The sequence below is a fragment of the Cryptotermes secundus genome, unplaced genomic scaffold, assembly GCF_002891405.2.
Source record: "Cryptotermes secundus unplaced genomic scaffold, Csec_1.0 scaffold629, whole genome shotgun sequence".
Classification (NCBI taxonomy): Eukaryota; Metazoa; Arthropoda; class Insecta; order Blattodea; family Kalotermitidae; genus Cryptotermes; species Cryptotermes secundus.
The window spans coordinates 509,140-535,411 of NW_019744122.1; the positions used below are offsets into that span (position 1 = coordinate 509,140).

The 26,272-nt window shown below is 41.5% G+C and overlaps 1 protein-coding gene across 2 annotated transcripts in view; it reads left to right on the forward strand.

Annotated features, from left to right (window-relative positions):
* Positions 1-1,887: 1,887 nt before the first annotated feature.
* Positions 1,888-26,272, forward strand: part of LOC111874513 (probable E3 ubiquitin-protein ligase HECTD2) — a 60,988-nt gene continuing 36,603 nt past the window's right edge. Inside the window, exons 1-4 of one of the 2 annotated variants that reach the window (XM_023870076.2) lie at positions 1,888-2,681; positions 8,187-8,504; positions 12,535-12,681; positions 16,104-16,267. In XM_023870076.2, the coding sequence (XP_023725844.1) occupies positions 2,601-2,681; positions 8,187-8,504; positions 12,535-12,681; positions 16,104-16,267 (710 nt within the window). In that variant the 5' untranslated portion in view covers positions 1,888-2,600. The remainder of the gene's footprint in view (positions 2,682-8,186; positions 8,505-12,534; positions 12,682-16,103; positions 16,268-26,272) is intronic. The other variant, XM_023870077.2, reaches the window with a different exon arrangement.

Sequence of the window (26,272 nt, forward strand, 5' to 3'; positions counted from 1 at the left end):
TTTATATTTCTTAGTCGCTAAGTTCTGTACACTAATCTCTGTTATCACGATTGAGGTCTTTTGTGACTCTCCTCAGTCCCTCCAGGTAATGCTGGGATAGTACCATAAAACAGGCAATGAACGCCTCCATCCGTACACGTCTCTAACTTATCTTTCAGTCATCCCATCATGCGGAACTATATAACCTACAAATTGCGAAAACGTCGTTAAAATAACCAGACACTCAATGAACTGGACTTGTCGGGCAGAAATCTGAACCCCAGCAGGGACGTTTAACTTGTTTTTCTTTTCTGCTGCGGCCAGCATGTGTCTCTCCTTTAATAAAGGGAGTTTCAAGCTGTGATCTGACGTCTCATAACAGCTGCATCATTGCCATTCCTTGTGACGATGGCATCTAGCTCTCAGCTTACTCCCCAAACTGATATTTCTGTTTTCCTGATTCAGGCGATGGCGGTAGGCGCAGGCCAGGTGAAGGCGCCGTGAAGTGATGGACTGCGAGCAGCAGGAGTGGACCTGGCAGTGGCAATCCTATCGCTGCTCCCGGCCACGGTTCATAGCGCTGGTCAGTCAGGGGTACCAACATCTTGTCGTAATTGTCAAACCTGCTACCTGCTCACGCTGGTTTCTCGCTCGCGGATTTTTCAACCCTGAAGACGGAGGCGATACGTCCCTCCGAAACGTCGGTGCACTCAAGTTCTACGGGGCGCCACATCCAAAAAAAGGGCAATCTTCATAGTCACCGTTGTGAAAATCTCAAATCTTACATGTCGCAAACTGTTCACAGAGCGTCTTCCGACTCTAAGACGTTACATCATCCTGGAGGAACTCCTAAGGGGCACGTTAGGCATTTCAGTTCTCCCTGGATTTAAAACAAAATGAAAATAAAGAAGCTATACCAATTATTAATGAGGAGCCGGGGTAGCGTAGTCGGTATAACGACTCGCTACGGGCTCGACAACTGAGGGGTCGGAGTTCGAGTCCCGGCAGGGTAAGAAATTTTCTCGTCTGCAAATCGTTCAGACCGGCTGAGGGGTTCATCCATCCTCCTATCCAATGGGTACCGGGTGCTCTTTCCCCGAGTGTAACGCGGCAGAAGCGTGAAGCTGACCACTCACCTCCAGCTAGTGCCGAGGTCAAGGAAATGTGGAACTATACTTCTACTCCCCCATACGCCTTCCTGGCGTAATGATTTAATTCGTTGAGCACAGTGACAACTTTACCTTTTATCAATTATTAATAAGAAGAATTAATATTTGGGAGAGCTCAAACACAGTCTGTGACGAACGCTTTTTTCCTCTTTAGGATGGTCTGTAAAGATGTTCCTATATGGGTTTGTAATATTGTACAGGTATTTGAGAATCCATTTATTTTGCGTTTCACATGTGATATAAGATGGACATACCATAGTGTGTAACAATTTTAGCGAATCAGAAACATCTGATATCAGCCACGTACGGCCGAAACCTGTTTTGAGAATGAACGGAGTCAATAAAAAAAACTGCATTGTAGACGGAAATGGACTGTATGAAATAAATGAAGTCTATAACCAAATTTTCTGGGCCTTCCCCCTTGAATGAATCTTGGCGGAGACAATAATAATGCTCGTAATTCGAATTATATTTCTTATACTTTAATCTTCATTTTATTTGATGTACTATTAGTTTAAACACCAGAAGAAGTTTGATGGATCTCCATAAAGTGATGTTACCTTAATGTGGCCATTAGTGAGAGTAAAGCGGCGGACACTTGATTGCGTGTGGGAGAAATGACCTTTACCGAGGGCTGAAGGGAACAGGAAGGTGGCGAGGCGCTGGATCAATATCCATCACAGGGGAGGGGATAGCGTGTCCGCATACCTGTCCACGGAATGACTAGTAGGCACGAGTAGGCAGTTGTGTCCAGATGTTCCTCCACCGCGAAAGTCGGGCGCTGTAGCCCAGTTCGCAAACTTTGCATTGCTAGGGATTACGCGAGCGTGTGTTTGTGATGTAGAGCGTGTGTTCCTCATTGAAAGAAACAGTTTTATAAAAGTCACTTCTTGCATCTGTAACAGAAACCACTAGATTCGAATATAATTGTTAGCAGGGTGAGAGAATCGTTGAACTTAAAGAGAATTATAATAATATCTAGAATTCCTACTCATCGACTGTAATATAATAATTATTTTTAAATGACATCTTTTGTTAAAGTCAAGAGGAAACAAAAGAAACCTACAGCTGAACAGTATCACTCAGACAGTGCCCCATTGTGTGTCATAATCATACAGAAATAGTAGTCTAAACTCTGCAACCCTAAACTCTCCGCTCTGGAGATGCTGTGTTTAAATTTGGAGGTTTTATGAACTACCAAAATGATAATATTAATTGAGAACAATAAAAGCAATCAATTACTATATACAACTAGAAAATGTATTGAAACAAACGAGTTCAATGAATGCGTATGACGAAGTGTGTAGATGCATAGGAATTTCTTTTGTTGCTGAACAGATCAGCCTGTGGTTAATAACACACAACAAGAATTCTTGTGAGTACATTAAGCCCGGAATGTTAGGATTGATCAGGTAGGGCTGAGAAGTGCCGACGAACTGTAGTTCTGTACCTATGTCGTGGGTATGGGAGAGGTTCAGGAACACGTTCAGGAGTTCTTCGGATGACGATGTCGAAGACGTCGATACTGATGCGGTAAGATTTTTAGAAATGACTAAAAGATACTGAATAATAAATCATTTGCTCATAATCTTCAATTGGGAGATAATAGGTTAATTTATTCTGATGATCGAGACATTTTCTACTAAGGAAATAATATATTTTTTACAACTATAAGAAAAAATTTTAGTCGTACACTGAGTTAGTTTATTCCCGCTTCACAAACTATTTTCTCATGAAGAGTTTTAATTTTCTTCTTTGCTTTGCTGGTGTTATAACCTGTGTGAGTTTTGGCCTCCTGTGTGGTTTCGTAGCAGTAAATTTTTCCTGGGTGTTGTCATTAGCCCCAGTCCCATCACCCAACCTGGAAGTCCAGGGACTACAATTCGTCCGGCCCCTACCTTTTAACCTGTCTCACATGGGTGTCACTACCAGGAGTTTACACTCCCGCCAGCATAGCTCTCAAGGTCACTTGGGCGCGCAAACCCATTTTCCGCGATAAGGCTTTATTCCTCGGGTAGGACTTTTAATTTTATTCTCTCATTTATTTCTGTACTACCGAAACTGTCTATTCTGTTGATGTGTCCTGGCCGTAATTTGTGTGCACTTCATGTTCTCGCCTGAAACAGAATAACAGCCTTTCAACTTTCCAGTCATCTCGATCACCGAAACTGAATTTCACGGGTTAATTAAACGTACGATCTCTGAAATATTGCGGGAGAATCTTCTTCGTAAGTTGGTCACTGTCTGGACGAAATATATGCATAATTTCAGGACATCTCAGTCTTCAAGTAAAATGGAAGCTTTTCTATTCTGTAGCCTCATTAAATAAAGTTCTCCTTCATCAGATCGAAGGCTGGCAAATAAACGACAGATTCTGTAAAATATATCTTATAGCCAGACTTCAGCGAGTGATGCCGTAATTGAACTTGAATTAATATTGCACAACAATATGGAACAATGTAATGGACAATAAATAATACACTGTAAGACGTAAAAGGTACAATTATCCCTTATATTTTCGACGTGCGGTCTAAGGCAGCGTTCCGCAAACTTTTTCTACTCGCGGCACACCATGATGTATCCATGACTCAACACGGCACACCAAAATGTTACCCCCTCAAGAACGCACGATATCAGACAATTAATATAAATACTTAACATGATCAATTTTTACTATAATATTACCATATTGTTATTTTATTATCATTAAACAGAAATCGTCTCGTGCATTTATTAACAATTAATGAACTTTAATTCACTGTAGAGTGTAGAAAATACATTTCTATTACTATTAAAGTAAATACAGTAATTCTACTCATAACTTCAATGTGATACTTGCGCCTGCGCAGCTGCACACAGGCGACTGATCCGTGGTGGAATCGTTGACAACGGAAGTCTCATTTCTTCATCGATGATTTGAGCCGTTCCCTCTTTGATGTCTTAATTTCAGTTAACGTCGAGAAGACCAGTTAACACAAATATGTAGTTGAAAATGGCAATAACATATTAACTGCCATCTCGGAGATAGTCGGGTATCCACTCCTTGTTGCCAACCAAAACGTACCCAAAGGCACTTCGAGAAGTTTTAGTTTCAATGTTCTGTCTGCTTTTGAATCTGCGAGTTCCTCTTGTATATTAATCGGAAGATGTTCTGAATTCGCAACGAATGGATCACGAAGCCAGTCGAAATCTTGTACTCTCTCCCCAAAATACTTATTGAATTTCTGCTGCAGCATTTCTAAATGTTCTTTAATTGTGTCCATCACCACTTTATTGCCGTCAGCAAGTGGCCATACGGTCGGGAACATCTCAAACGGCCCATCTGTAATTCTCTGTATCCACAGATTCAGTTCATTTACAATTCCTTATACCTTATCCACATTAGTTTATTTTCGTTCCTACCTTGCATCTTTCTGTTCAGCTCATTCAAGTGTACGAAAATATCGGAAGATATGTCAACTTACATATCCATTCATCATCTGCAAATAAATCTGCGTACTCATGCCGCTCAACAGACAAAAATGCACGTACCTCCTCATTAAGTTCAAATATTCGCGTTAACACTTTTCCTCGTGATACCCACCGTACTTCTGTATGTAGTAGGAGTGCAGTGTGTTCTGATTCCATTTCCTGACACAAAACGGAAAAAAGCCGCGAATTGAGGGGCCGCGATTTGATGAGGTTCACGACTTTTACTACTTCGTCCAGCACAACTTTCAGAGAAGATGGCAAAGACTTAGCAACAATGGCTTCGCGGTGAATGAGACAATGATCGCATCGTATGTTAGCATTTACTTCGCGTACTTTAGCTACAAACCCTTTAACACGGCCTGTCATAGAAGCGGCTCCGTCTGTACAAACACTAACGCAATCCTTCCATTTTAATTCATTATGTAACACATATTTACTAGTGACACGAAATACTTCTTCACCGGTGGCTCGCTCGGGAAGTTCTTTGCAAAGAAAGAAATTTGTTGCAATTACATCTCCATCGATGTATCGAATGTAAGCAAGAAGTTGTGCGTAGCCGCTAATATCGCTGGACTCGTCGATCTGAAGCGAGAACTTCTGACTGCTGTTGATTTTCTCCTTCATAATGGCTTCAATGTCACTGGACATGTCAATCACTCGGCGACTGCTTGTGTCAGCAGAGAGAGGAATTGTTGAAATTTCACTAGCAGCTTCTGAACCCTGGACTATTTTCACCATCTCTTTACAAGCAGGCATTAACAACGTTTCAGCTATTGTGTGTGGTTTTCTGGCCTTTACGATAACTTCAGCTACCTTATAACTTGCTGCCTGTACTTTCTCTGACACACGTACTGTCGCAGTCATCAACGTTCTCTGTTTTTTGTTTTGTTCCAACAAGAGACGAAAATAATTGACACCTTTGCTTGATAGAGAAGACTGTTTTGTTGACAATGTCGTTTCAATTTACTGGGAACCATAGCAGCATTACTGAGTTTTTCACCGCAAACGATACACTCGGGGATTGGGCACGTTTTATCACCACACCAAAGAAACCCGTAAGATAAGTAATTATCACTATACAGTCGGTGTATTAATTCTTGTTTCCTTTTCGGGCTCAATGCTTTCACTACTTGCACTCGCGGACGAAACACTCCGTATAAGGAATTTATCCATCTTGGAAAAATAAAGTAGTCTAATATTAATAGAAAATAGCAAGACTAACTAGCAACCACAATTTTCGAACCACTTCAGAGCACAGCTGTGATAGAATTGAAACAATTGTAAGGCGCGGGACCTCTACTCTTCAAACGGAAGATGTGACACTATACCGACTTATTTTTGAAATATTTATAATTTTAAATGAAGTCCACAATCGGTGGGTGCATCGTTTCAGGAAGAAAGTCATAAAGTTGAAGAAGCTCTAACTTCTAACAAACAGGGGCAAATACCAAAATAGCGTTATAAAAGACAGGGAAACCCATGCTAATCCCTGCAGTTTTCGGGAAATGCACGTACACAGAACACGCGGCAAGTATATCAAAGAAGCTGCGTAGATGCTAGAAAAATAAAAATAAATCAATAATGAAAACTATGATATAACAACAACTGTGAGTAAATAATTTACGTTTAATTTCTTAGAATAGAACATTACTGTGCATAAAAAATCACGGCATGTAATGAAGAATAAAGAAGCATCATCTTATTTAAACAGTGCAGTGGCTGAGAATAAAATACAAGCATATGAAACACGGTAACTGGGATAAAATAAAACGAATAAAACAAGACAATTTCTTACAATAGTAAAAGTTCGCGTCACACCTTTCACCTTGTGCCGCGGCACACCGATTGCGGAACACTGGTCTAAGGCATGAACTGTCTTCTCTAACTCGAACACTGGGATCGTGGGTTCGAGCCCCACTCGAGGCATATATGCCTGTGTGCTCTTATTGTGTTTGTGTTGTTCTGTGTGTAGGTAGCGGCCTTGTGGCGGGCTGCTACCCCGTCCAAGGAGTCCTACCGACTGTGTATAAATAAAAAACTGAAAAAGGAGCCAAAGTCCAGAAGGGCTATAAAACTACAGATAGATACGTGTAGGTGGGTGCGTAGGTAGGTAGGTAGGTAGGTAGATCCCTTGTATTTAATTGTGTACTTGAGCACTATGCCAGGAAGTGGATGTATAGCTCTGTCCGCCTTGATCTCGACACTCGATGGAGGTGAGTTAATGTACACATGGGAAATTAAAGTGAAGTAAAAGTAAGTAAAGCTATCCCTGTAACAGGCCGTGGAGGCCCATAGGGTTGTGAGATGTTGAGGTTCCCACATTTTCTAGACAATTGGCTGATAGATGGCGGCAAAGTTGCCAGTCCTACGCGCCGGCCTCCCTTTACCCCCAAGAACATTTCAAGAATATTTCTGGTACTCATTTATGTTAGAGGTTGAGTCGACCCCAGGCCTATAGTGCGGCTGGAAGGATTAGGTCAATTGAAAAAAATCCATTGACCTCATCGGGACTTGAAACCGCGACCTTCCGGCTTCTAGCATAGACTCTCAACCAACTACAAGGAGATAAGGAAACGGGATGCAAGAAACACCCACAGGGAAAGAAAAAGAAGATAATATACCAGCCCACTAGTCTCGGATTCGCAAGAACGATTGAAAAATTAATGCCTTAGCCTTTGGTTCATTCAGCAGAAGTAGTTCCATGTAAAACTTTTTTTTTCGTTCTGGAGTTAGAAGAGAATACTGCGGCATGCATAGGCCCATCAGCAAGGAAATAGACCAGCATGTCTAGGATAATCTGAAAAGGGAAGAAATGAGTGTACTTTGAAGAGTAGAAATGCGTGAAAACAGTCATTTAATCTTATCTTCTTACGCTATATATTTATCTTCTGCCTTCGTTCCTTTCTTCTTCTTTCTTCGCCCTCTTCCTTTCTCTTTCTTTCTTCTGTCATTTGTAGTCTATTTAACAACGCTGTCAGTAAGGCAGATTATATGGAGCCGAGCTTTATTCGTCTACCCTTTGTTCCATTCCTTCCGTTATTTCTTTCTACACGTATCCTTTCCTCCCACCCTTTTAGTTTATTCTGTTTTTTCTTTATTTTCCTTTCCCGTTCTTCTCCTTACATTAAGCGTGTTACAAAGGTCATGACATAGCTCAGGCGGTTAGTCGCCTGCGGCCCGAGATCGAACCTGGGTCAGGTCATGCGGGATTTGTGGTCGACGAAGTGGAAGTAGGGCAGGTTTTTTTTCAAGTAATTCGGTTTTCCTTGCGAATTCTCATTTACCAAATGCCCAACTCTCATCCATTACCCGGGGCTGGTACAATATGCCAATCAGTGGCCGACGTGCCAAGTGGGCTCGGTCTCACCCCAGCCCACGAAACTAATAAATAATAAATGAATTAATTAACAAATTCATTCATTCATAAAAGATGTTTTACTCAGAGTGAAAGTTACCGATCCACATGTTTTGCAAACTGATTTCTTTGGACAGATATAGTTAGAAATAAGTGGCAATGAGGGACCAAGTGTGTCTTGCGTTGCGAAAATAGTGGTTTTTACGTTTCAGCGCCACGGTCAGCACCGAGAAGTTTCTGTCTACGGGAGGCCAGGGAAAAACCGTGATGTCGGCGAGACAGGGACCGCGGCTGAAGAAGAGCATGTGACAACCTGCACAGCATGCAGAGTGACTATACATCACCACCAGCAGCCAGGGCCCCGACTAAGGGCCGCCTGCCCCTTCTGCGGGCAACCCTACATTGCCACTCCAACTGGAGTCCCGCAGACGGAACAGCCTCCTGTTGGAGTGGGCGTGGGGGCAGGCCGCGTACACGGACAGAGGTCATGCAGTGACCCGGTCCTGCCCAGCATTAGGCTCCCAGCAATTGTGAGTACATGCACTGACATCTGAAGCTGATAGCCACCTACTGACATATGCCCACATAAGTACCACTTAGTAGTGCAGAGGCAGTTCAGCTACATGCAGTGAAGCTGCTGTTGCCAAGAAGCGTTCTCCAACATACAATAAAAAATAATTGAACAAATTAATTTTATTTTGTACATAAACAAATACTGATCACAGTGGCCGCGCGCTCTGAGGCATGAACTGTCTTCGGCCGCTCGAACACTGGGGCCGTGGGTTTCAATCCCACTCGAGGCATGGACGCCTATGTGCGTTTATTTTTATTTTTTATTTTTTGCGTTATCCTGTGTGTAGGCAGCGACATTGCGAGGACTGATCCCACGTCCAAGGAGTCCTACCGACTGTGTATAGGATCAGGAGACTGAAAAAGCGGCCAAGGTCAAAAGGGCTGTAGAACCATAGAGAAAAGAAAAATATGTATAAGCATATGACACTGAGCAGAGAAAATGTTCTGACTTCTGTTTAATTAAATATTAACGATATCCGAAGATTTCTTAAAAGAAAGTTGTAGATTTGTAGATCTAATTTATTAAACGAATATGTTTTGAGATAATCAGTAATGTATGATTTTAGTTTAATGTAAAGTACAGATAGGCTTGTACCGATACAAAATTAATTAAATTCTGTAGTTAAGTTTTAGTGTGTGCCCCCCCCGCCCCCAACAACAACCTCAGAAGTAATAGATTTCTTTTAAATCAATTAAGTGGGTTAGGAAATATACTTGTAGACAGTGGGAGATGCCCTCTCTTATACGTGTTCCCTTTGTGTTTTTTGTGCCAAACAACATTTCCGCCTACAAGATCCTACAACTCCAAATGTTTCACATTTCTGGATTTAGTTCCGTGATGCCTATGAAGTTTCACCATAGATACTCAATATATGCAGCTGAAGTAAAACGACCTGAGCTATAAGTTCGTATGAATGGCGTGAATGTCCACAAATTGTACAGCTCGCCATTGAGTGCAGAGTTGAGTGAGCTCCTTCATACCCCAACCGCTGCATATAGTTGTTCAGTTAAATTCTTATTTAATTACGGGCAAACTTTACAGTCCAGAGGCGAGTTACAAAGAGGTAGGTATGAGTAAATGATGAAACAAAACACACACAAACATAATACAAGAACAAGACAATCTATACAATAATAATAATAATAATAATAATAATAATAATAATAATAATATGTGAACATGAGGATATAACGGTGTTATGGAACCAAGGTGTACAAACAGACAGAGAGGTTCTGGCAAACAGGCCAGACATAATAATTAAAAACAAACAAAAGAAAACTTGCATACTTATAGATGTATCAGTACCATCAGACAGAAATGTAGTACAAAAAGAAGCAGAGAAAAAATTAAAATATAAAAATTTAAGCATCGAAATTCAGCGAATGTGGAACATGAAATGTTTTGTGATACCAGTAATTATTGGAGCCACGGGTACAGTTACGAGAGGGTTGAGAAAATATTTGGAACTAATTCCTGGAAAGCACTCCATAGATTCACTGCAAAAAACAGCTATCCTGGGAACATCACACATACTACGGAAAGTGCTACAGTGCGAAGCTTGAAGCCTGAGTGGTGAGGTGCATCACTGGTTCAAGAAAAGGAATACCAGGAAATAAACCTGTGACAAGAGATGATGATAGTAATAATAATAATAGTAAACAAGGTAATATTTTTCTCTATGCTTAACAAATTAAGCACTAGGCCATGAAGCCGTATGGAGAGGGAAGGTATAGACCCATGTTGTCTTCACGTCAGCCTTAGTTTGAGGTGAGTGGTTAGCTTCACTTCCCGGCCGTTTTACCCCCGGTAACCATAGGAACATGGGTGGACCCCAGAACCGGTCTGAAAGATATGGAGGAAAGAAAATTCTTGCCACTAACGAGACTCAAACTGTCACCCCTCGGTCGTTCAGCCCGTGGCCAGTCGCTGTACCGACTGCGCTATCTCGGCTTCTTATAATAATAGTAATAATAATAATTCCATAATTATAGTAACAGTAACTGTTATCCACTGGGTAGGCACCAAAGTTAATTTCGAATGTGGTGGCGGGTAATGGAAGTTAGGGTTATAATTCAGAGAACTTAGGACCCTACACTTAAAAGCGGGACGCTCATTACACACGCCAATAAAATGACACTATTGAATGATTAAAATGGTTGTTGCATGACGAATCTAAAAGTCACTGGCCACCACCCTTTTCAAAACTATTAAATCTACAGCTTTTCTTACATCAGACTGTCTAATAATGCCTCTTTATACACTAATATTTTTTAGACTCGCCCGCCAGCAGTGTTCTGGAAAGTGAAAAGCTTGGCGCAAAAACCGGATAAAGGCAAAATTCTCGCAAAATTTGTCATGAGGATTTTAATGTTACGACAAAATATCTGTGTTGTTTAGTACAAGTTGTGTGCAGCTTGTACATGGCGAATATTTCATTTTGGAAATTTTATTTTAAGAACTTTAAAACTGTATGAATAAACATTGAAATGAATAAAATAAGAGAGGAAGTATTTTTTATTGCTATTGGAGTGGGACTAAGTCCCTTGTACTGCGGCCACTTCTGACCTATGGTACCAGCCCCAGATGATAGATGAGGGTGATTGTGGAGCAATTGATGGAATGAAGATTGGCAGGGGAAACCGAAGTACTCGGAGGAAACCTGCCCCAGCGCCACTTTGTCCACCACAAATCCCACTTGACCAGACCCGGGATCGAAGCCGGGCCGCCGCGGTGGAAAGCTAGCGACTAACCGCTTGAGCTATGGCGCGGCCTAAGAGAGGAAGTAAAAGTGAGCAAACAGTGTGTGACGGTTGAAAACTTTTAAACCAGAGAGATAGATACGATAAGAAAATGAAAATAATATTTGCTGCCCTCCCATTTGTAGTTAGTCCTACGCCTGTGTGACATGCAATTCTGAAACTGACAGGTGGGCTGCATAACTCAAGGGTTCATTTCATTATCCATGATCGTTTATAGTTGCGCGTTGCGCAATATTTTTCCGTGCCTTCGAATCTAGGCCATCCATGTGCTGCTGTCCAGCATTCACAACGATGTCTGTGCCAAAGCACCTGCAGCCTGGGATAGAGCGATTGGTATCAGTCGCTTCTTTTCTTAACGTTTGTGTCTCGTGTTTAAATGCATACGCCGAGTATTGCTGTGTTTATGTGTCACAATAAAGCGACATGAACTAATGACGACTTCCAAATGAGACTCCCATGAGTCACGCCTACTTCGTCATCAAACAAAGAAACACGACAAACTCTTTCACCTTAAATAATTAGCTATAAGGAGAACTGGATAAATACAATCTTCAATTGGTAGTTCCAGTAAAAACATTTTCTTCTTGAAATTACATGCAGGTCTATCTCCAATACGAACCATTCTATCATTTCTATTAATTATTACACCAACTACGGACCGCCTCTCTGGTCTAGTGGTCAGAGTTCATGGTTACAGATCGAGAGGTCCGGGTTCGATTCTAGGCGCTACCAGATTTTCTGAGAAGTAGTGAGTCTGTAACGGGGTCCACTCAGCCTTGCGAAAGTAATTGAGGAACCATTTCAAGGAAATAGCGGCTCCGGTCAAGAAAATCGAAATTAAAGGCCGTGGGGATTCGTTGCGCTGACAACACGACATCCTCTATCCGCTGAAGTTGGCACTAATTTCGCAGACAAGCGGCGGTCGCTCCGTCGGTATAGTTCGCCTGCGGACTAAAACCACGAAGTCTGTTTTATTCCACCAACTCTGACAAATCTGTCTGTCTATGGTTCAACAGTCCTTTGTTGAACCTTGGTCGCTTTTTCGGTTTCTTGATCTAAACACATTCGGTAGGACTCCTTGGACGGGGTTTATTAATATCGGTGATAATGACCGCAACACTAAAATCGTGATGATGATGATGATGATGATGATGATGATGATGCAAAAGCATAAAGCTATTCCCCCTCGCTTTCTTGCTACTTTGAGAGGTTCTCGCTCTGTTACAGCAGGAGCCGCCCCCCGAGCCCCGCACCCCGCGGTACGGCCGCATCGGAAGCTTTATGGTGAGTCGGCTGGGCAACGTAAACATCACGTCACTTGGCAACTTCCTGCTGCGGCCGGGCTCCGAGACTTCCTTGCCGCCCATATCCAAGGTAGGAGAGCAGCCATCTTGTGCCTTTCAACACGCGGAAGTGCCATGAAGTATCGGTGCTATTGTAGGAGCAGGAATATCGGAAAGCCTGGACTCCTACACCATGCCGGAGTGCAATCTTTCTGGCCTCAAGTGGACTATAAACATGCTCCAATGTGGCTGATATTAGGAATTGCCCGACAATGTTTAGTGAATATTAGTGAATTTAGAAGAATATGTCTAATGCTTAAGCGCTGTCACATAATCAAAACGCAGGTGGACAGATAGACAAAAGCATGGAGAAATATGCTTTCCATATGCGGCGTTCTTTGTAGGTCGTGGAGATCACGTAGTAATCTGTGACTTGTCAGATTAAGAACTGCCTGCGTGTCCGCCATGTTGTTGCCTTTCATCTCGCACAGAACATGCCTAACATAATGCAATGCAACATCCAGACTTGTATTCGGGATATGTTATGTTAGGATATAGGCCATGGCCCTTGGCATCGTGATTGAAGTTACGTCTTTGTTTTTCTCACTCCCTCCATGGAAATGCCCAGAGATAACCACGGTTAATCCACGACCATTTTCTTCCAACTTCTTTTCAATTCAACAATCATTCTACCTTTCGGCGAGTACTGTCCAGACACTGCGAGTAACTTGACATAAACCGCGATAAAGAGATATGTTCAGTTCATTTCAGTAAGGCTGTGAGTAGGTGAATCACTGCATACATGGTCAAACAATGTTTAGAAATAACTCATAGCTAACATTTTCAGGGCCGATCAAAATGGCCGCGCTGACTAAGGCATGAACTGTATTCGCCCACTCAAACACTTCGATAGTGGGTTCGAATCTCGCTTGAGGCGTGGATGTCTGTGTGCGTTTATTCTGTGTTTGTGTAGACAGAGGCCTTGCGACGAGCTAATCTCCCGTCCAAGGAGTCCTACCGTCTGTGTAGAAGACCAAGAAACTGAAAAAGCTGCCAAATTCCAAAAAGCGGCTGTAGAGCCATGAGTAGGTAGGTAGATTTTCAGGAACATACATAAGACAGAACTATTGCTGAATTCCACCTCAATAATTCAGCAAGGTCTTTGGAAAAGTATAAATGACTTGAATTCTTTCACACTGTATCTTCAAGCAATGGTCACTCTCAGTGTGGGAATGCGACCCAACAGTTTAGGACATGCTCTCTACTACATTTGCTTGAAGACGGAAATACATATTAAGTTCGTGTGTATAATTGTATGTATGTATGTACACGTAGCATATGTTAATTTTGTCCGCCTTCTGTTGTGAGTTTTTTATTTGAACTTCATCCGGGCGCATACAGAATTTCAAAGTGATGCAGACAGATGCAGGATCTGCTTCCGAAAAGTTGCCTTTTAGATTAAAATCTCAGCAATGAACAATTTCGAGAATACAAGAGCTGACTGCGATGCAACTTCGTCCAAATCATTCAGGTTTAAATTAGGATAACATAGTCACTACAGATTCTACTGAAAATATTATTTGTGCACTAACTAGTAAAAAAATGGCCACAATAGGAACTTTCTAGACTGCACCCCACAAGTTTAATCTTTTTGGAATCATCATTAGTGGCAATCATGACATAGAAGTGTCAGGAAATTGTATAATTATTTCTATAAAATTGTTGCGAATTCAGACGTGCACACGGACTGAAGCGTTTATAGGAAATTACAAATGTCATTAATTCTTCATAGATCTTCTTGATTTATTAAAGAGAAAAATATTAGCCGTGAAGTAAATACATAGCAATATATTCTCCTGTCTTGTCTTGTATTCTACTAGGAATTCCTGCATTTCTTCACCAGAGACCAATCAAATAAAAATTGTACTTATCTGAAAGCACACTTTACCAGGTTTCTGTATGAGCAACATTTGGCCTCTTTGCCACGTCTGTGTTCCTTTCGCCTCCGCTATTGGAAAGGCGTCAGGGAGACACTTGCAGCAGTCATCTTGATGTTCATTGAGTTACTTTTTCTCCAAACTACCAGTTGCTGGCCTCATTACATTATCGTACTGTGTGTGTGTGTGTGTGTGTGTGTAGATCCCAGTCCTTCCGAACTGGTTCCACCACCATCTTCATCCATACATTCATTATCTCCAGAAACAGACTCGAATTATGCGTACGTGATGTACCAAGCAAATCCTCGCAACAGATCCTCAAGATACAGATAACAAAGCCTGCCTATAAATTCAACGGCGAACACGTTCCAAATATCCAACATCAACTCAACTTATTTGTCTAACATCCATCTCAACTTATCTTCCACTTTTCTTCCAAACTACAGTTTTCAAGATTCTTCATCGCCAAAATTCTGTGTCTCCACTGTTAAGCCCCATTCGAATCAGTTTTTTATACACGACGATTTCAATAATATTATATGACCAACATGAAGCACCAAGTTAAAAGCTAGGCCGTTATAATATTGTGACAAAGAGACCCATTGTTAAGCAACGACTTGGTAAACACATTCCCGCGCAAGCGTACGCGCGCAATAAGACGTCCATTTCTAGGCAACGGACCAGTCAACACGCCTTAACAATAGAGGCTGCGTTTTCTGCGTGGCCCATAGAAGATAGTTATAAAGAAATGTTCAGCAATATAGATTAGGGACTCAGACCCGAGAAAGACTGCGCTGGCAAGGGCCAGCAGCATATACAAAAGACAGACCCATCCTCTCGTCAGAGAGGGCGCCCCACAATAACAAGACCGTAACTGTCAAACAGTAATAAATATCTGGTCATAAGCTCGACACCAAGACTGACTGACTGACCGTCAGTCGCAATGTGACTTTGACTTTGACTTAGAATAGCAGTCAGAAGTAAAGAGTCGAGTTTCGAGACGCCAGCCTGCCAGGATATGAGCTTGGGAGCAGAGGAATTGAATTCAGTCGAGTTCTCATAATTGGCATTCGCAGAATATTGGCTGAAATGAAATAGACGGTGAAAATAAGACTTCGTATGTGGATTGAAGTTACAGTGAGACTTATAAATCCGTTGTCAGGATACGACTAGTGATGACTGAGTACCCTAGTGCATGTGTAACGATGAACTGTAAAGTTTGTAAATCAGCGATAGCGCTGTAATTGCCTGTAGTTCTGAGCTGTGAATACATAAAGCGCAATAAATCCAATCATCGAAGCCGGAACCCGACTATAGTCATCCCTACACGTGGCAATATTCTGCATTGTTCACTCCATCCTTCCTGGGCACAAATATTTTCTTCTGTTCGAATACTGCCCTTTTAAGCACTCGTAGTTTCGTTATTAGTGTCTCAGCTTTATAAATAAATATCTTTAAATGTTACGGCCGTAGAATTTTATCCCGCTTGGATTCTTACGGCACTTAACAGGCCTACAACTAACTTCCGGTATTCCTAACCTAAAGACACATCCTGCATATGTTCATGTATTTGCAGGATTGTGACGGGAAGACGCAGGGGGTGGGATTGAGCCCGGCGTCCACTCCGGAGTCAGGGTTTCGGTCGGTGCTGAGTGTGGAGAACCTGACGTGCTCGGAACCTGAAGAGGCGCGGGCAACTCCCCACTACCCCATCCGCACTAAGACCAGAGAGGAGTTCCTGTGAGTACCATCATCACTCTCTTTGCTCTTGCTGTTCTCTTCTCAGTCGATTTGCTTCGGTCATTTCAATTAACGGCACAGGCATGTCCAATTCGATTTATATGCTGGCAGTTGAATAGGATGTCTCGTGTTTCAGATTTGTGTATCGCCGTTAGTTGAGAAAGAAATGGCAGATTTTACGAATAAGAACTTAGTCCGTTGCCATTCTATAAGTTACCCCTCGCTTGGGGTAAATTACAGCGGGTCTTCGCGAACAAAGTCATTCTTGATTTCAGGCCCTTCGGGGATCCATGACCATATTTTTCTGCCTCAGGACCATCAGTTTTAGCTGAATAATCCAAACCAACACCAACTCTTTAGTTTTCCTTATCCTTGTATCCGGAGATAAACTGAGGCATTGTGTTTCATGTCTGGAAACTAAGATTTAAAATCTTAAAAACTTATACCGTGTCACCGTAAAGTATGCCCCCCCCCCCGCAAATCCGGGAAAGAATAATACTCTCCGCATAGTTTCTTAAACACACCGCGCCCTCTGTTTATTTTTGCTGCTTCTGAATGCTCGTCTTACGGAACAATTATTTGGATACATTAAAAATGAAATACCTGCACCATCTCATCACAGTCAAGGGATTCTGAGTCACTTACAACAAAACCTTTTACTGTGTAAGATTTGAGGATTTCATGGCGGTGACTATGAAGAAAGCAGTCTTCTGGGATGTGGCACCGTGTAGATGTGGTGTTAACCGACGTTTCGGAGGAACGTATCGCCTCCATCTTCAGGGTAGAAGATGGAGGGGATACATTCCAGAAGATGCTTTCTTCAAAACCTGTTACTGACTACCAACAGCTGCAAATGTCAATCTCGCTTTCAATAAAGGCGTCACTGTAACAGCACGTCCCGTCTCAATTCTATCTTTTTTATATTGTTGCATTTTAATGACCGGGGGGTGAATTTCAGCCGCAAGCGGAGTGCGACTCCATGAAACCAAATTCCGGCCCGTGAAGTAGGGTGCGGTAACTTGTGTATAAAACAAGATGCATTTTGTGCATTCGCGCTCACCTACTGTTTCTCGGGTGTGATAAATTTGCCGCTTCTGCACTGCACTTGCGCCTTGATCTTTGTGTGCCCTTCTTCGTGTCGGGTTAACCATTTAATATTACGGTTTAACATGAAGGTTTTATTTAAAAAGAAAATAAATGGATCTGTAATTGCTACGGGTTATTTACAGAGCTCTAATTGACGGAGAGAGATTTGTTGTTGGTCGCATAAAACCCGCTGTTAGTTGTTTTCCAGTCTCTGTAGCAAGCGTTATACGCTGATGGGGTATAGTTTAAAACTGTAAGAGCGCCTTATAGATGCGGCAACTTCTCCTACACATGTGTAATACGTATGTACTTCACATCTTTGAAGGGGTAATAATGAACAACTCCTTTCCGTGCTGTATTAATGAAAGTTAACAACTTGGAGCAGATTCCCCGCTATGGATCTGATAGTCATCCAAAATGCCAAGAAATTTGTCGCCCATTATGGTAACCGAAAATCCATTGCGTGTTCACATGACTCCGATACTGGTCCGTATCTTTATCCAAAACAACAGGGCTCACTCATTCGCAATCTGTTCCTTTAAGATTTACTGCAATAGCACTCTGCCATGTACAAATCTCTCAAGTTTTCTCTTCCCTACGGGGTTTACTGTTAACATTTTGTACATTTCTCAACTGTCCCATGTGATCTAAATTTAACATCGATCTAATCCACCTTGAGTTCACAACTTTTGTAATATTTTATAAAGATTACAATCATTCTGTATAATATAAATTATTTATTCATAATATTATTTTTTACGTTGTTATTTCTTGTGTGAGCCGGAATAGTCGGTATAGCGACTGGTTGCAACCTGGACGACCGAGGTGTTGGAGTTCGAGTCCAGGTAGGGTCAAGAATTGTCTCTTCACCGCTTCACCGAATCCGGGGTCCACCACCCTCCTATCCAAAGTGTACGGGCTACCTTCCCAGGGGGTAAAGCAGCCGGGTTCAAGAAAATGTGGATCTATACATCCACTCCCCCATACCTCTTCATGGCGCAGTGCTTAATTAGTTAGGCACAGAGATAGCTTTACTTTTATTTCTGTATGGACTCCTGCCTCTTAAACCTCAGAGTTCATTAGATTGTGAAATGTTCTGACGATGATGTACAACACAGAGAATTACTGGGATTTTGAACTTCTTCTATTGTCTGGTATTTTAGAAAATTGAATAATCGAATATGCTCGGTTTGTGCCGCCAGTATAACCTATGTAATGGATTAGGTCCATGCAGCCCGTTCTCTTCTAATGCAGTGTTTACATAATTAAACAATGGCTCTCATTCTTGCTTACTATGAGTTATTTAACTGTACAGAAATGCATGGGACAACATCGAAAGCGAGGAAGAACTAATGACACATTCCAAAAGCAATAAATTCCAAAATTATTTGGTTTTGGACTTTTCCGTCGTCCGGTATGCTAGAAAATAGAAAACACAACGTTTCGGAAACTTGATATGTTTCCATCCTCAGGCGAGGGGGAAAACACCTAATCACTTGGGCCCCTTAGAAAGAACTAGCCTCAATTAAGGGGCCCACATTAGTAGGTGGGTTCCCCACCTTAACTGAAGACAAAACACATCCAGTTTCGTTCAATTAAATTACTTTTCCAAACAGTAAATTTGGCTTAAGCAGGCTGAAGGTTTCCTATTTGTAGTACCATTCGCCTATAATGGAATTTGTGTGTTTCTTATGGTGTGAATATAACAGAATTGACCTAGAGAAGACAGGAAATATTCAGCTCTAAGAGTAAACACTGCTGAATATATATTAATGCGAGCTTCATATTCAGTACCTCGCAGAGGGCACTCTGCAAAGTATCACACATCTCCCTTTGTACTTCGTTCAATATACAATATATCAAAACATTTTCAAATAAAACTTGGTCTTCGTAGAATATATACCTTTCAAATATCTTTTCTTAACAATAGGTCTAACATACTTTTGTCAAAATCAAAGAATTTGGATGTTTGAAAATCATGTACATTGGACAAGGAGGTTAAAACGAATCGACACTAGTAAAAATTACATTTCACCGACAACTTTGATGGGGGATCGCGGTAGCGTAGTTGGTTATGGCACTATGTCAGAAGCCGGAAGGTCGCGGGTTCGATTCCCGATGAGGTGGGTGTTTTCAGTTGACCTAATCCCTCCAGCCAGAATATGGCCCTGGGGTCGAGTAAGCCTCTAACAGAAATGAGTATCAGGAATCTCCCTGGGGATAAAGGGAGGCAAGCACGTAAGGCTGACAAACTTGCCGCCATCTGTGTGCCGACTGTCTAGATAATGTGGGACCCTTAACGTCTCACAACCATATGGTCCTCCATGGCTTGTCACAGGGATAGATTTACCAACAACTTTGATGTAAACACCCAATACCAAATTTCATGGAAATCCGTTAATAAATATCGGAGATATAAATATACGGACAGGCAAAACTTCCCGGTAAGTTCGCTCTAAAGAACCGAAAATAAATTGAAAAGGACACAAAAATAAGTAATCCATAATTTTAAACACATAATTCGAAGTACCGGCCTACAGTTCTTTTCTTAAATGTACCTGAAACTGCGTGTTTACAATGAAAAAAATGTTTGATTTACAGTTACGTGTCTATTTGTCGTCCGTTAACATTTCGTCCCACTGAGGGTTCAGAAGACAGCAAATTGGTTTTAAAACGCTTGTAGAACCTCGTGCGAAGTTGTCTCATTATTTTATGGTTTTAATCACAATTTTTACTGGTTGATATTTCACAGTAGTTATTTTTCTTCTTCCTGTACTTCACACAGATGAGCTTGATCTGTTAAAATTTTGAATTATATTTCTAAATGAAGATTCTTCCTGTGATATAATGCCGTGTAATTCGTTGAAAGTAAACAGACGTATCGGAGGGATGTCTCGTCTACAGGGTCAAAGAAAAAACAATAAAAGAAATTAACATCAAACGGGTAGCAAGTGGAGCTTTTTGACCTTGGTGACGGAGGCAATATATTTCCCTGAAACGTCGGTTGAATTTCAATGGACTGCAAAGCGTCCTATCCCAGAAAATAGAACTCTTCATAACCACCGCCCTGAGAACTTGAAATCTTATATATTTCTGAATCTTTGAATCTTCTAGACACTGGTGCCTTTAGTAAAACATTTCGATGTCAAGTTTCATCAGAATGGGCACAGCAGCTCTTGAAGTGAAATGTGCGGCAAGGCGAACCAGTGGACAGGACTTCATGTACTTAATGAAATGAACACCTGTATGTTTAATTTCCGAAATTACTTGACAGATTTCGATTAAATTTGGTATTGGTGATCCATAATGGAAAATATTCGGCGAAATTAGTTTTTGTCCGTAAGGTAAAAACGTAATTCATCAGATACTTGAGATAAAATTGGAGTTAGGAAGGAATTTTTGTACAGTATTCTGATAGAGTTTGGGGTACCCTTGGAACTAGTTAGGCTGATTAAAATGTGTTTAAACGAAACGTATAGTAAAGCCAGTACAGGTAAGCATTTGTCTCACAATTTTCCTTTCCAGAATGATCTAAAGAAGGAGATGCTTTATCGCCACTCCTTTTCAACCTTGCTTTAGAATATGCCATCAGGAAGGTCCAGGGAAACCAGACGAGACTGAAATTAAATGGGATACATCAGCTGTTGGCCTTTGCTAATGATGTGAATCTACTGGGTGATAATGTAGATATCATAAAGAAAAATATAAACTTTAATTGGCACAAGTAAGAAGGTTATTCTAGAAGTAATGCAGGGCAAAATCATGACATTAAAATAGCAAACAGATGTTTTGAAACTGTGACACAGTTCGGGTATTTGGGAACGACTATAACAAATCAAACCTGATTGAGAATGAAATTAAGAGGACATTGAACTCGGACAATGCTTGCTACCATTCAGTCCAGAACCCTTTGTCTTCTCGTCTGTTGCCTTAAAATATAAAAATCAGAATATAAAAAAGTACAACTTTGCCTGTAGTTCTGTATGGGTGTGAAACTTGGTCTCTGACATTAATGGAGGAACAGAGACTGAGGGTGTTTGAGAACAGGGTGTTGAGAATATTTGGACCGAAGAGAGAGGAAGTGACAAGAGGCTGGAGAAAACTGCATAATAAAGAGTTTCATAACTTGTAATTTTCTCCAAGTATAATTAGAAAGATCAGATCAAGGAAGAATTTGCAGGGAATGTAGAACGAATGGGGGAGAAGAGGAATGCATATAGGATATTGGTGGGAAAGCCAGAAGGAAAGAGAATACTGGGAAGACCAAGACGTAGGTGGATGGACAATATTAATTTGGATCTTAAAGGGATAGTATGGGATGAGATGGGATGGATAGGGACCAGTGGAGGGCTCTTGTGAACACGGTAATGAACCTTCGGATTCCATAATAATGCTGGGAATTTCTTGGGTACCTGCACAATTAGCAGCTTCTCAAGAAGGGTTCAGCTCCATGAGTTAGGTAAACAGGTAAAATTGTCCCTGTGCTTAACTAATTAAGCACTACGCCATGAAGGCGTATGGGGGAGTGGATGTATAGATCCATATTTTCTTGACCTCGGCACTAGTTGGAGGTGAGTGGTCAGCTTCACGCACCGGCAGCTTTACCCCCGGGAAAAGTGATCCCGGTAACAATTGGATAGTAGGTTGGGTGGACTCCAGAGCCGGTCTGGACGATATGAAGAAGTGAAAATTCTTGACTCTACCGGGACTCGATCTCCGACCCCTTAGTCGTCCATCCCATAGCCACTCGCTATACCAACTACGCTATCCCGCCTCTTAGTTTCGGTTCGTACAATTGAATTTCTTTTATAATCAGTCACTTTCAAATACACAGTTGGGTGAGAAAAGGAAATGTTTCACCTGTAGTTCCACGGGACACAGCGAGAATGCGCGCAAGAGTATTTCTGCTTCGAGAGCTGTGTCCTATTTCCTTGTGTTAAATTGTCAAATAAATCATCTTCAACAAAGGTGTCCGTCTCCCTTTGCTGTCGGAATGAAATATCTCAGCGCCTTATAACTACTGAATTATCGAACACTCTTGACGTTGCCAAGACAACGACCTGTAGAGTGTTAACAACAATGAATTAGAACGCATAAACAGTTCGCATAGGAAATGACAGACGAGTAGTTTTCATAAGACGGTTCTCTGGAAATATGAAGGCTTCGGTTCTGAAGACATGCGGGCTACACTATGAAAGAACTTATAAGATATTCTTTTGCTACCGTAATACTGCCAAGTTAATGGATGTATGCTCAATAGAACTTCAATAGTTACTTACATTCATCCATATATTAAACAAACCAAATCAGAATTTTAAAATTAGACTTATTCCTTCCTGTTACTGATTTCGAGGTTTCGACCTCTCGAAGCATTTGCAATTGTTCATACATCAGCAATGTGTCACATAGATGTTGTGACGGAGTTTGACCATTTCTTAGGCAACGGCTAGGTAGGCACTGCCTAAAAGCCGAAAAAAAACAGCAGAAGCGGAAGCGTTGCTAGGCAACGGTTAGCTACCACCTGTCTTCGTTTTAACGAATTATGACTAAGGCATTCCCGTGATAACATAGAAACACAGAGGAACTCTTCGACATGGTGAATTCTATTGCTGCCAGGAGCATATACAAAAGACAAACGCGTCCTCTCCCCAGAGAAGGCGCCCCACAAAAACAAGACCGTAACTGTTAAACAGTAATAAATATCTGGTCATGAGCCCCAGATGGGGTTCGACACCAAGACTTACTGACTGACAGACTGAGCGTCAGTCGCAATGTGACTTGGACTTTGACATTTAAATCTGTATATGTAAATAGGCATGATCTGGTCTGCAAAGCCTGTACCGACAGAGGACTTGTATACAGTGAAAAACAAGAATTTTTCAGTCACACTCTATAAGCGCGAAACGTACACTCCACGAAAGATCAAGCACATCCGTAAGAGACAAACCCATCTTCTCGTCAGAAGGGATGTTACATATTGACTAATACCGCAAGGGTTCAGTTGGATGATAAAAACCTGTGGTCATGAGTCTCAAGGGGCTTGACGCCAAGACGAACTGATTTGCGGTCAACCTGCCAGTCGTGAGGTAACTCTGACTCTGACTGTGACTGAGAGATCAGGCCGAGATCAGTGAGAGACTCGTTGCCAGGATACGACTAGGGAAGACTGAGAGGCCTAGCGCGCTGTAAAGGCGAACTGTGAAGTGTACAGATCAGCAATGGCGCTCTTTGTCTGTAGTCCCGAGTTGTGTGTTTAAGATATCAATAAATCCAATCATCCAATCCTAAATCCCGTCTTTTGTCACTCGCACACGTGAAAATATTGAATAATAACACGCCGATTTCCAACATGGGATAATCCTCTTGTTTTGGCGTGAAGGAGGTGGGAGGGAGGAATTAACAACAATTTAACCGTACAGAAAACCAACATGTTAGGAAAAGTTACTTCGGATTTAGCGGGCCTTTGTAGACACGGCAATGAACATTCCTGTTGAACTGAAGGAAGTGGAATTTTTAATGGGTGAGTGACTGTTAGCTTCTAAAGGAGGAGCCTCTACCATGGAGTTAACACTTCACTTTAAGCTGAAATTGAGGAGGTATAACAAAACAACTAAATAAAGACGTTCAATTATCGCATCGGTCTTAAGGCGCGTCCACATTACTCGCCAGGCTTGGGCTCGTTGGGAGACTCGTCTGGCTTTTACTTGTGCCCGTAAATCTTCGTCCACACTACTTCAGTTGCTCGCCAGGCTTCGGCGCGTGAGGATCCGTATATTTACTCGTAGTGTGTATAGGCTGTAGTAGTATTTTAATTTATTGGCTATAGTGTTTAAATTAAAAATTTTAAGTCCATGATTTATTTCAACCGTCTTCCAGTGCATACACTCATCTATCTCCTCCTCTCACTCGCACTACATGTTTCGGCACAAAAGTGCCGATTAATATTTTAATATTTTTAACATTTAACATTTATCAATATATATGATAAATATATATTTTAGTTATTTTAATATGAAGACGACAAGGCATGCAATGAACTAGTTTAGCGTAAATCGAATAAGCACCTGAAGATGGCACTTTTGTGCCGAAACATGTAGTGCGAGTGAGAGAAGGAGATAGATGAGTGTATGCACTGCAAGACGGTTTAAATAAATCATGGACTTAAATCAGTGCAACAGGACGCTAAAATATAACATTAAAAATTTTAAATTTGCTTGTCTCGTGACTTGTCATATCGTCTACATTACTCGCGAGCATAGCGAGTCACACGAGAACGAGTAATGTGGAAGCGGCTTTACAAGAGTTCACATACGTACATCATTGAAGTATGTATTGCTGTCATCCCAAGAAGAGATGCTGCTCTTCCACAGCAGACAAAATGGCCGCTGCTGCCAGGTATATTGCAGATAGGAATGAAGGTATATGTATCAAACCTAGGTGCTACTTTTCGCAACCGAACTATTACACTTGTCGGAGTGAATAATTACGACTGTTCCTTGTTAATGCGCAGTTTTATTCATACATTATTTACAGCCTAAGTCTGCTCAAGATCAATAATAAATGTATGTAACATTGTGTCACAGGAAGATCCGGTTTTATTTTTGTTACTGAAATTCTTTCACGATTCTTTTTTTCTATCATTCGTGTTTATCAAGAATCGTTTATATAATTAGCTTGTCTGAATGTTTTGTATATTGTTTGCGTCCAGTATAACCTGGCTTATACATGTAGCAGGCTTTACATGTCAGTGAAAGACAGTGTTTTGTTTGTGTAGGCATGGTAACGGCCGTAAAAATGTGTAAATATTACAAACAAGGCTAACATTGTTCTCCTGGCGCATGCGCCGTAACATAACCTCCTTCTACAGAAACGTAATATCGTTTAACATAACATTGTCTAGCAATAGTGTTGTACATTTGCACAAGGATATAAAATCCATTTGAGCTTATTGATTTTTATACTACGCGTTAAACGAAACATCACGAACGGAACTACACGTCTCTACACTTTACGCATGTCACGTCTCCAACATACAGTCTACATTCTCTACCGAGTTGTCCGCACTGATTTCATCACTCTTATGTTATGTGGCTTAGAATGCAACTTATGATTCTTATTACTCCGTAACTTTTTCAAGCCTCTTGTTGCTTCATTTCTTCTGGGTGTAAACTTCTCATCTGCAATGTGTTCTCAAGCATCATTGGTCCATTTTATTGCATGGAACCTGGATATTATTCTTTCTTGTGGGGTAAGACTGAGTCCACTTGGTACGGCGGCCACTGTTTGGCCTATGTACCAGCACAAGATGTTAGATGATGAAAGGAATTTTTCGCTTTAGTGGGGGGGTGGAGTCTAGCTGGGTCCACTCGGCACGGCGGCCACTGATTGGCCTATTGTAGCCTGCCCCGGGTGATTAAGATGATGGAAAATTTGGTGGAATGAAGATTGGCAGGGGAAACCGAAGTACTCAGAGAAAACCCGCCCCAGCGCCACTTTGTCCACCACAAATCCCATTTGACCAGACCAGGCCGCCGCGGTGGGAAGCCGGCGACCAAACGCCTGAGCTATGGCACGGCCATAGGAACCTGTACAGATCTACTCCAAAATATCTCTTGCACGTAAAGCAACGTCTTCCTGCTGATTTCGGCACAGGCAATAAGCCGAGTTCGTTCTCTTTTGGTTTGCAGCATCTGTTGGGATATTCTCTTACGTAATCCAATTTTGTTTGGTTCCATCTGTTTTATTGAAGACTGCAGCGTTTTCCTGCTGCTTTCATTCTTCCTGTGGTCCAAAATAGCGCAGCCGTTACTGCTTCTAAATATCTCATCTCTGCCGATTTTATTCTACTTAAGTATTTTGCTTTAATTTCACTTTCACAAACAAACTTAGCAGTATTGCTACTTTATATAATAGAAGCTG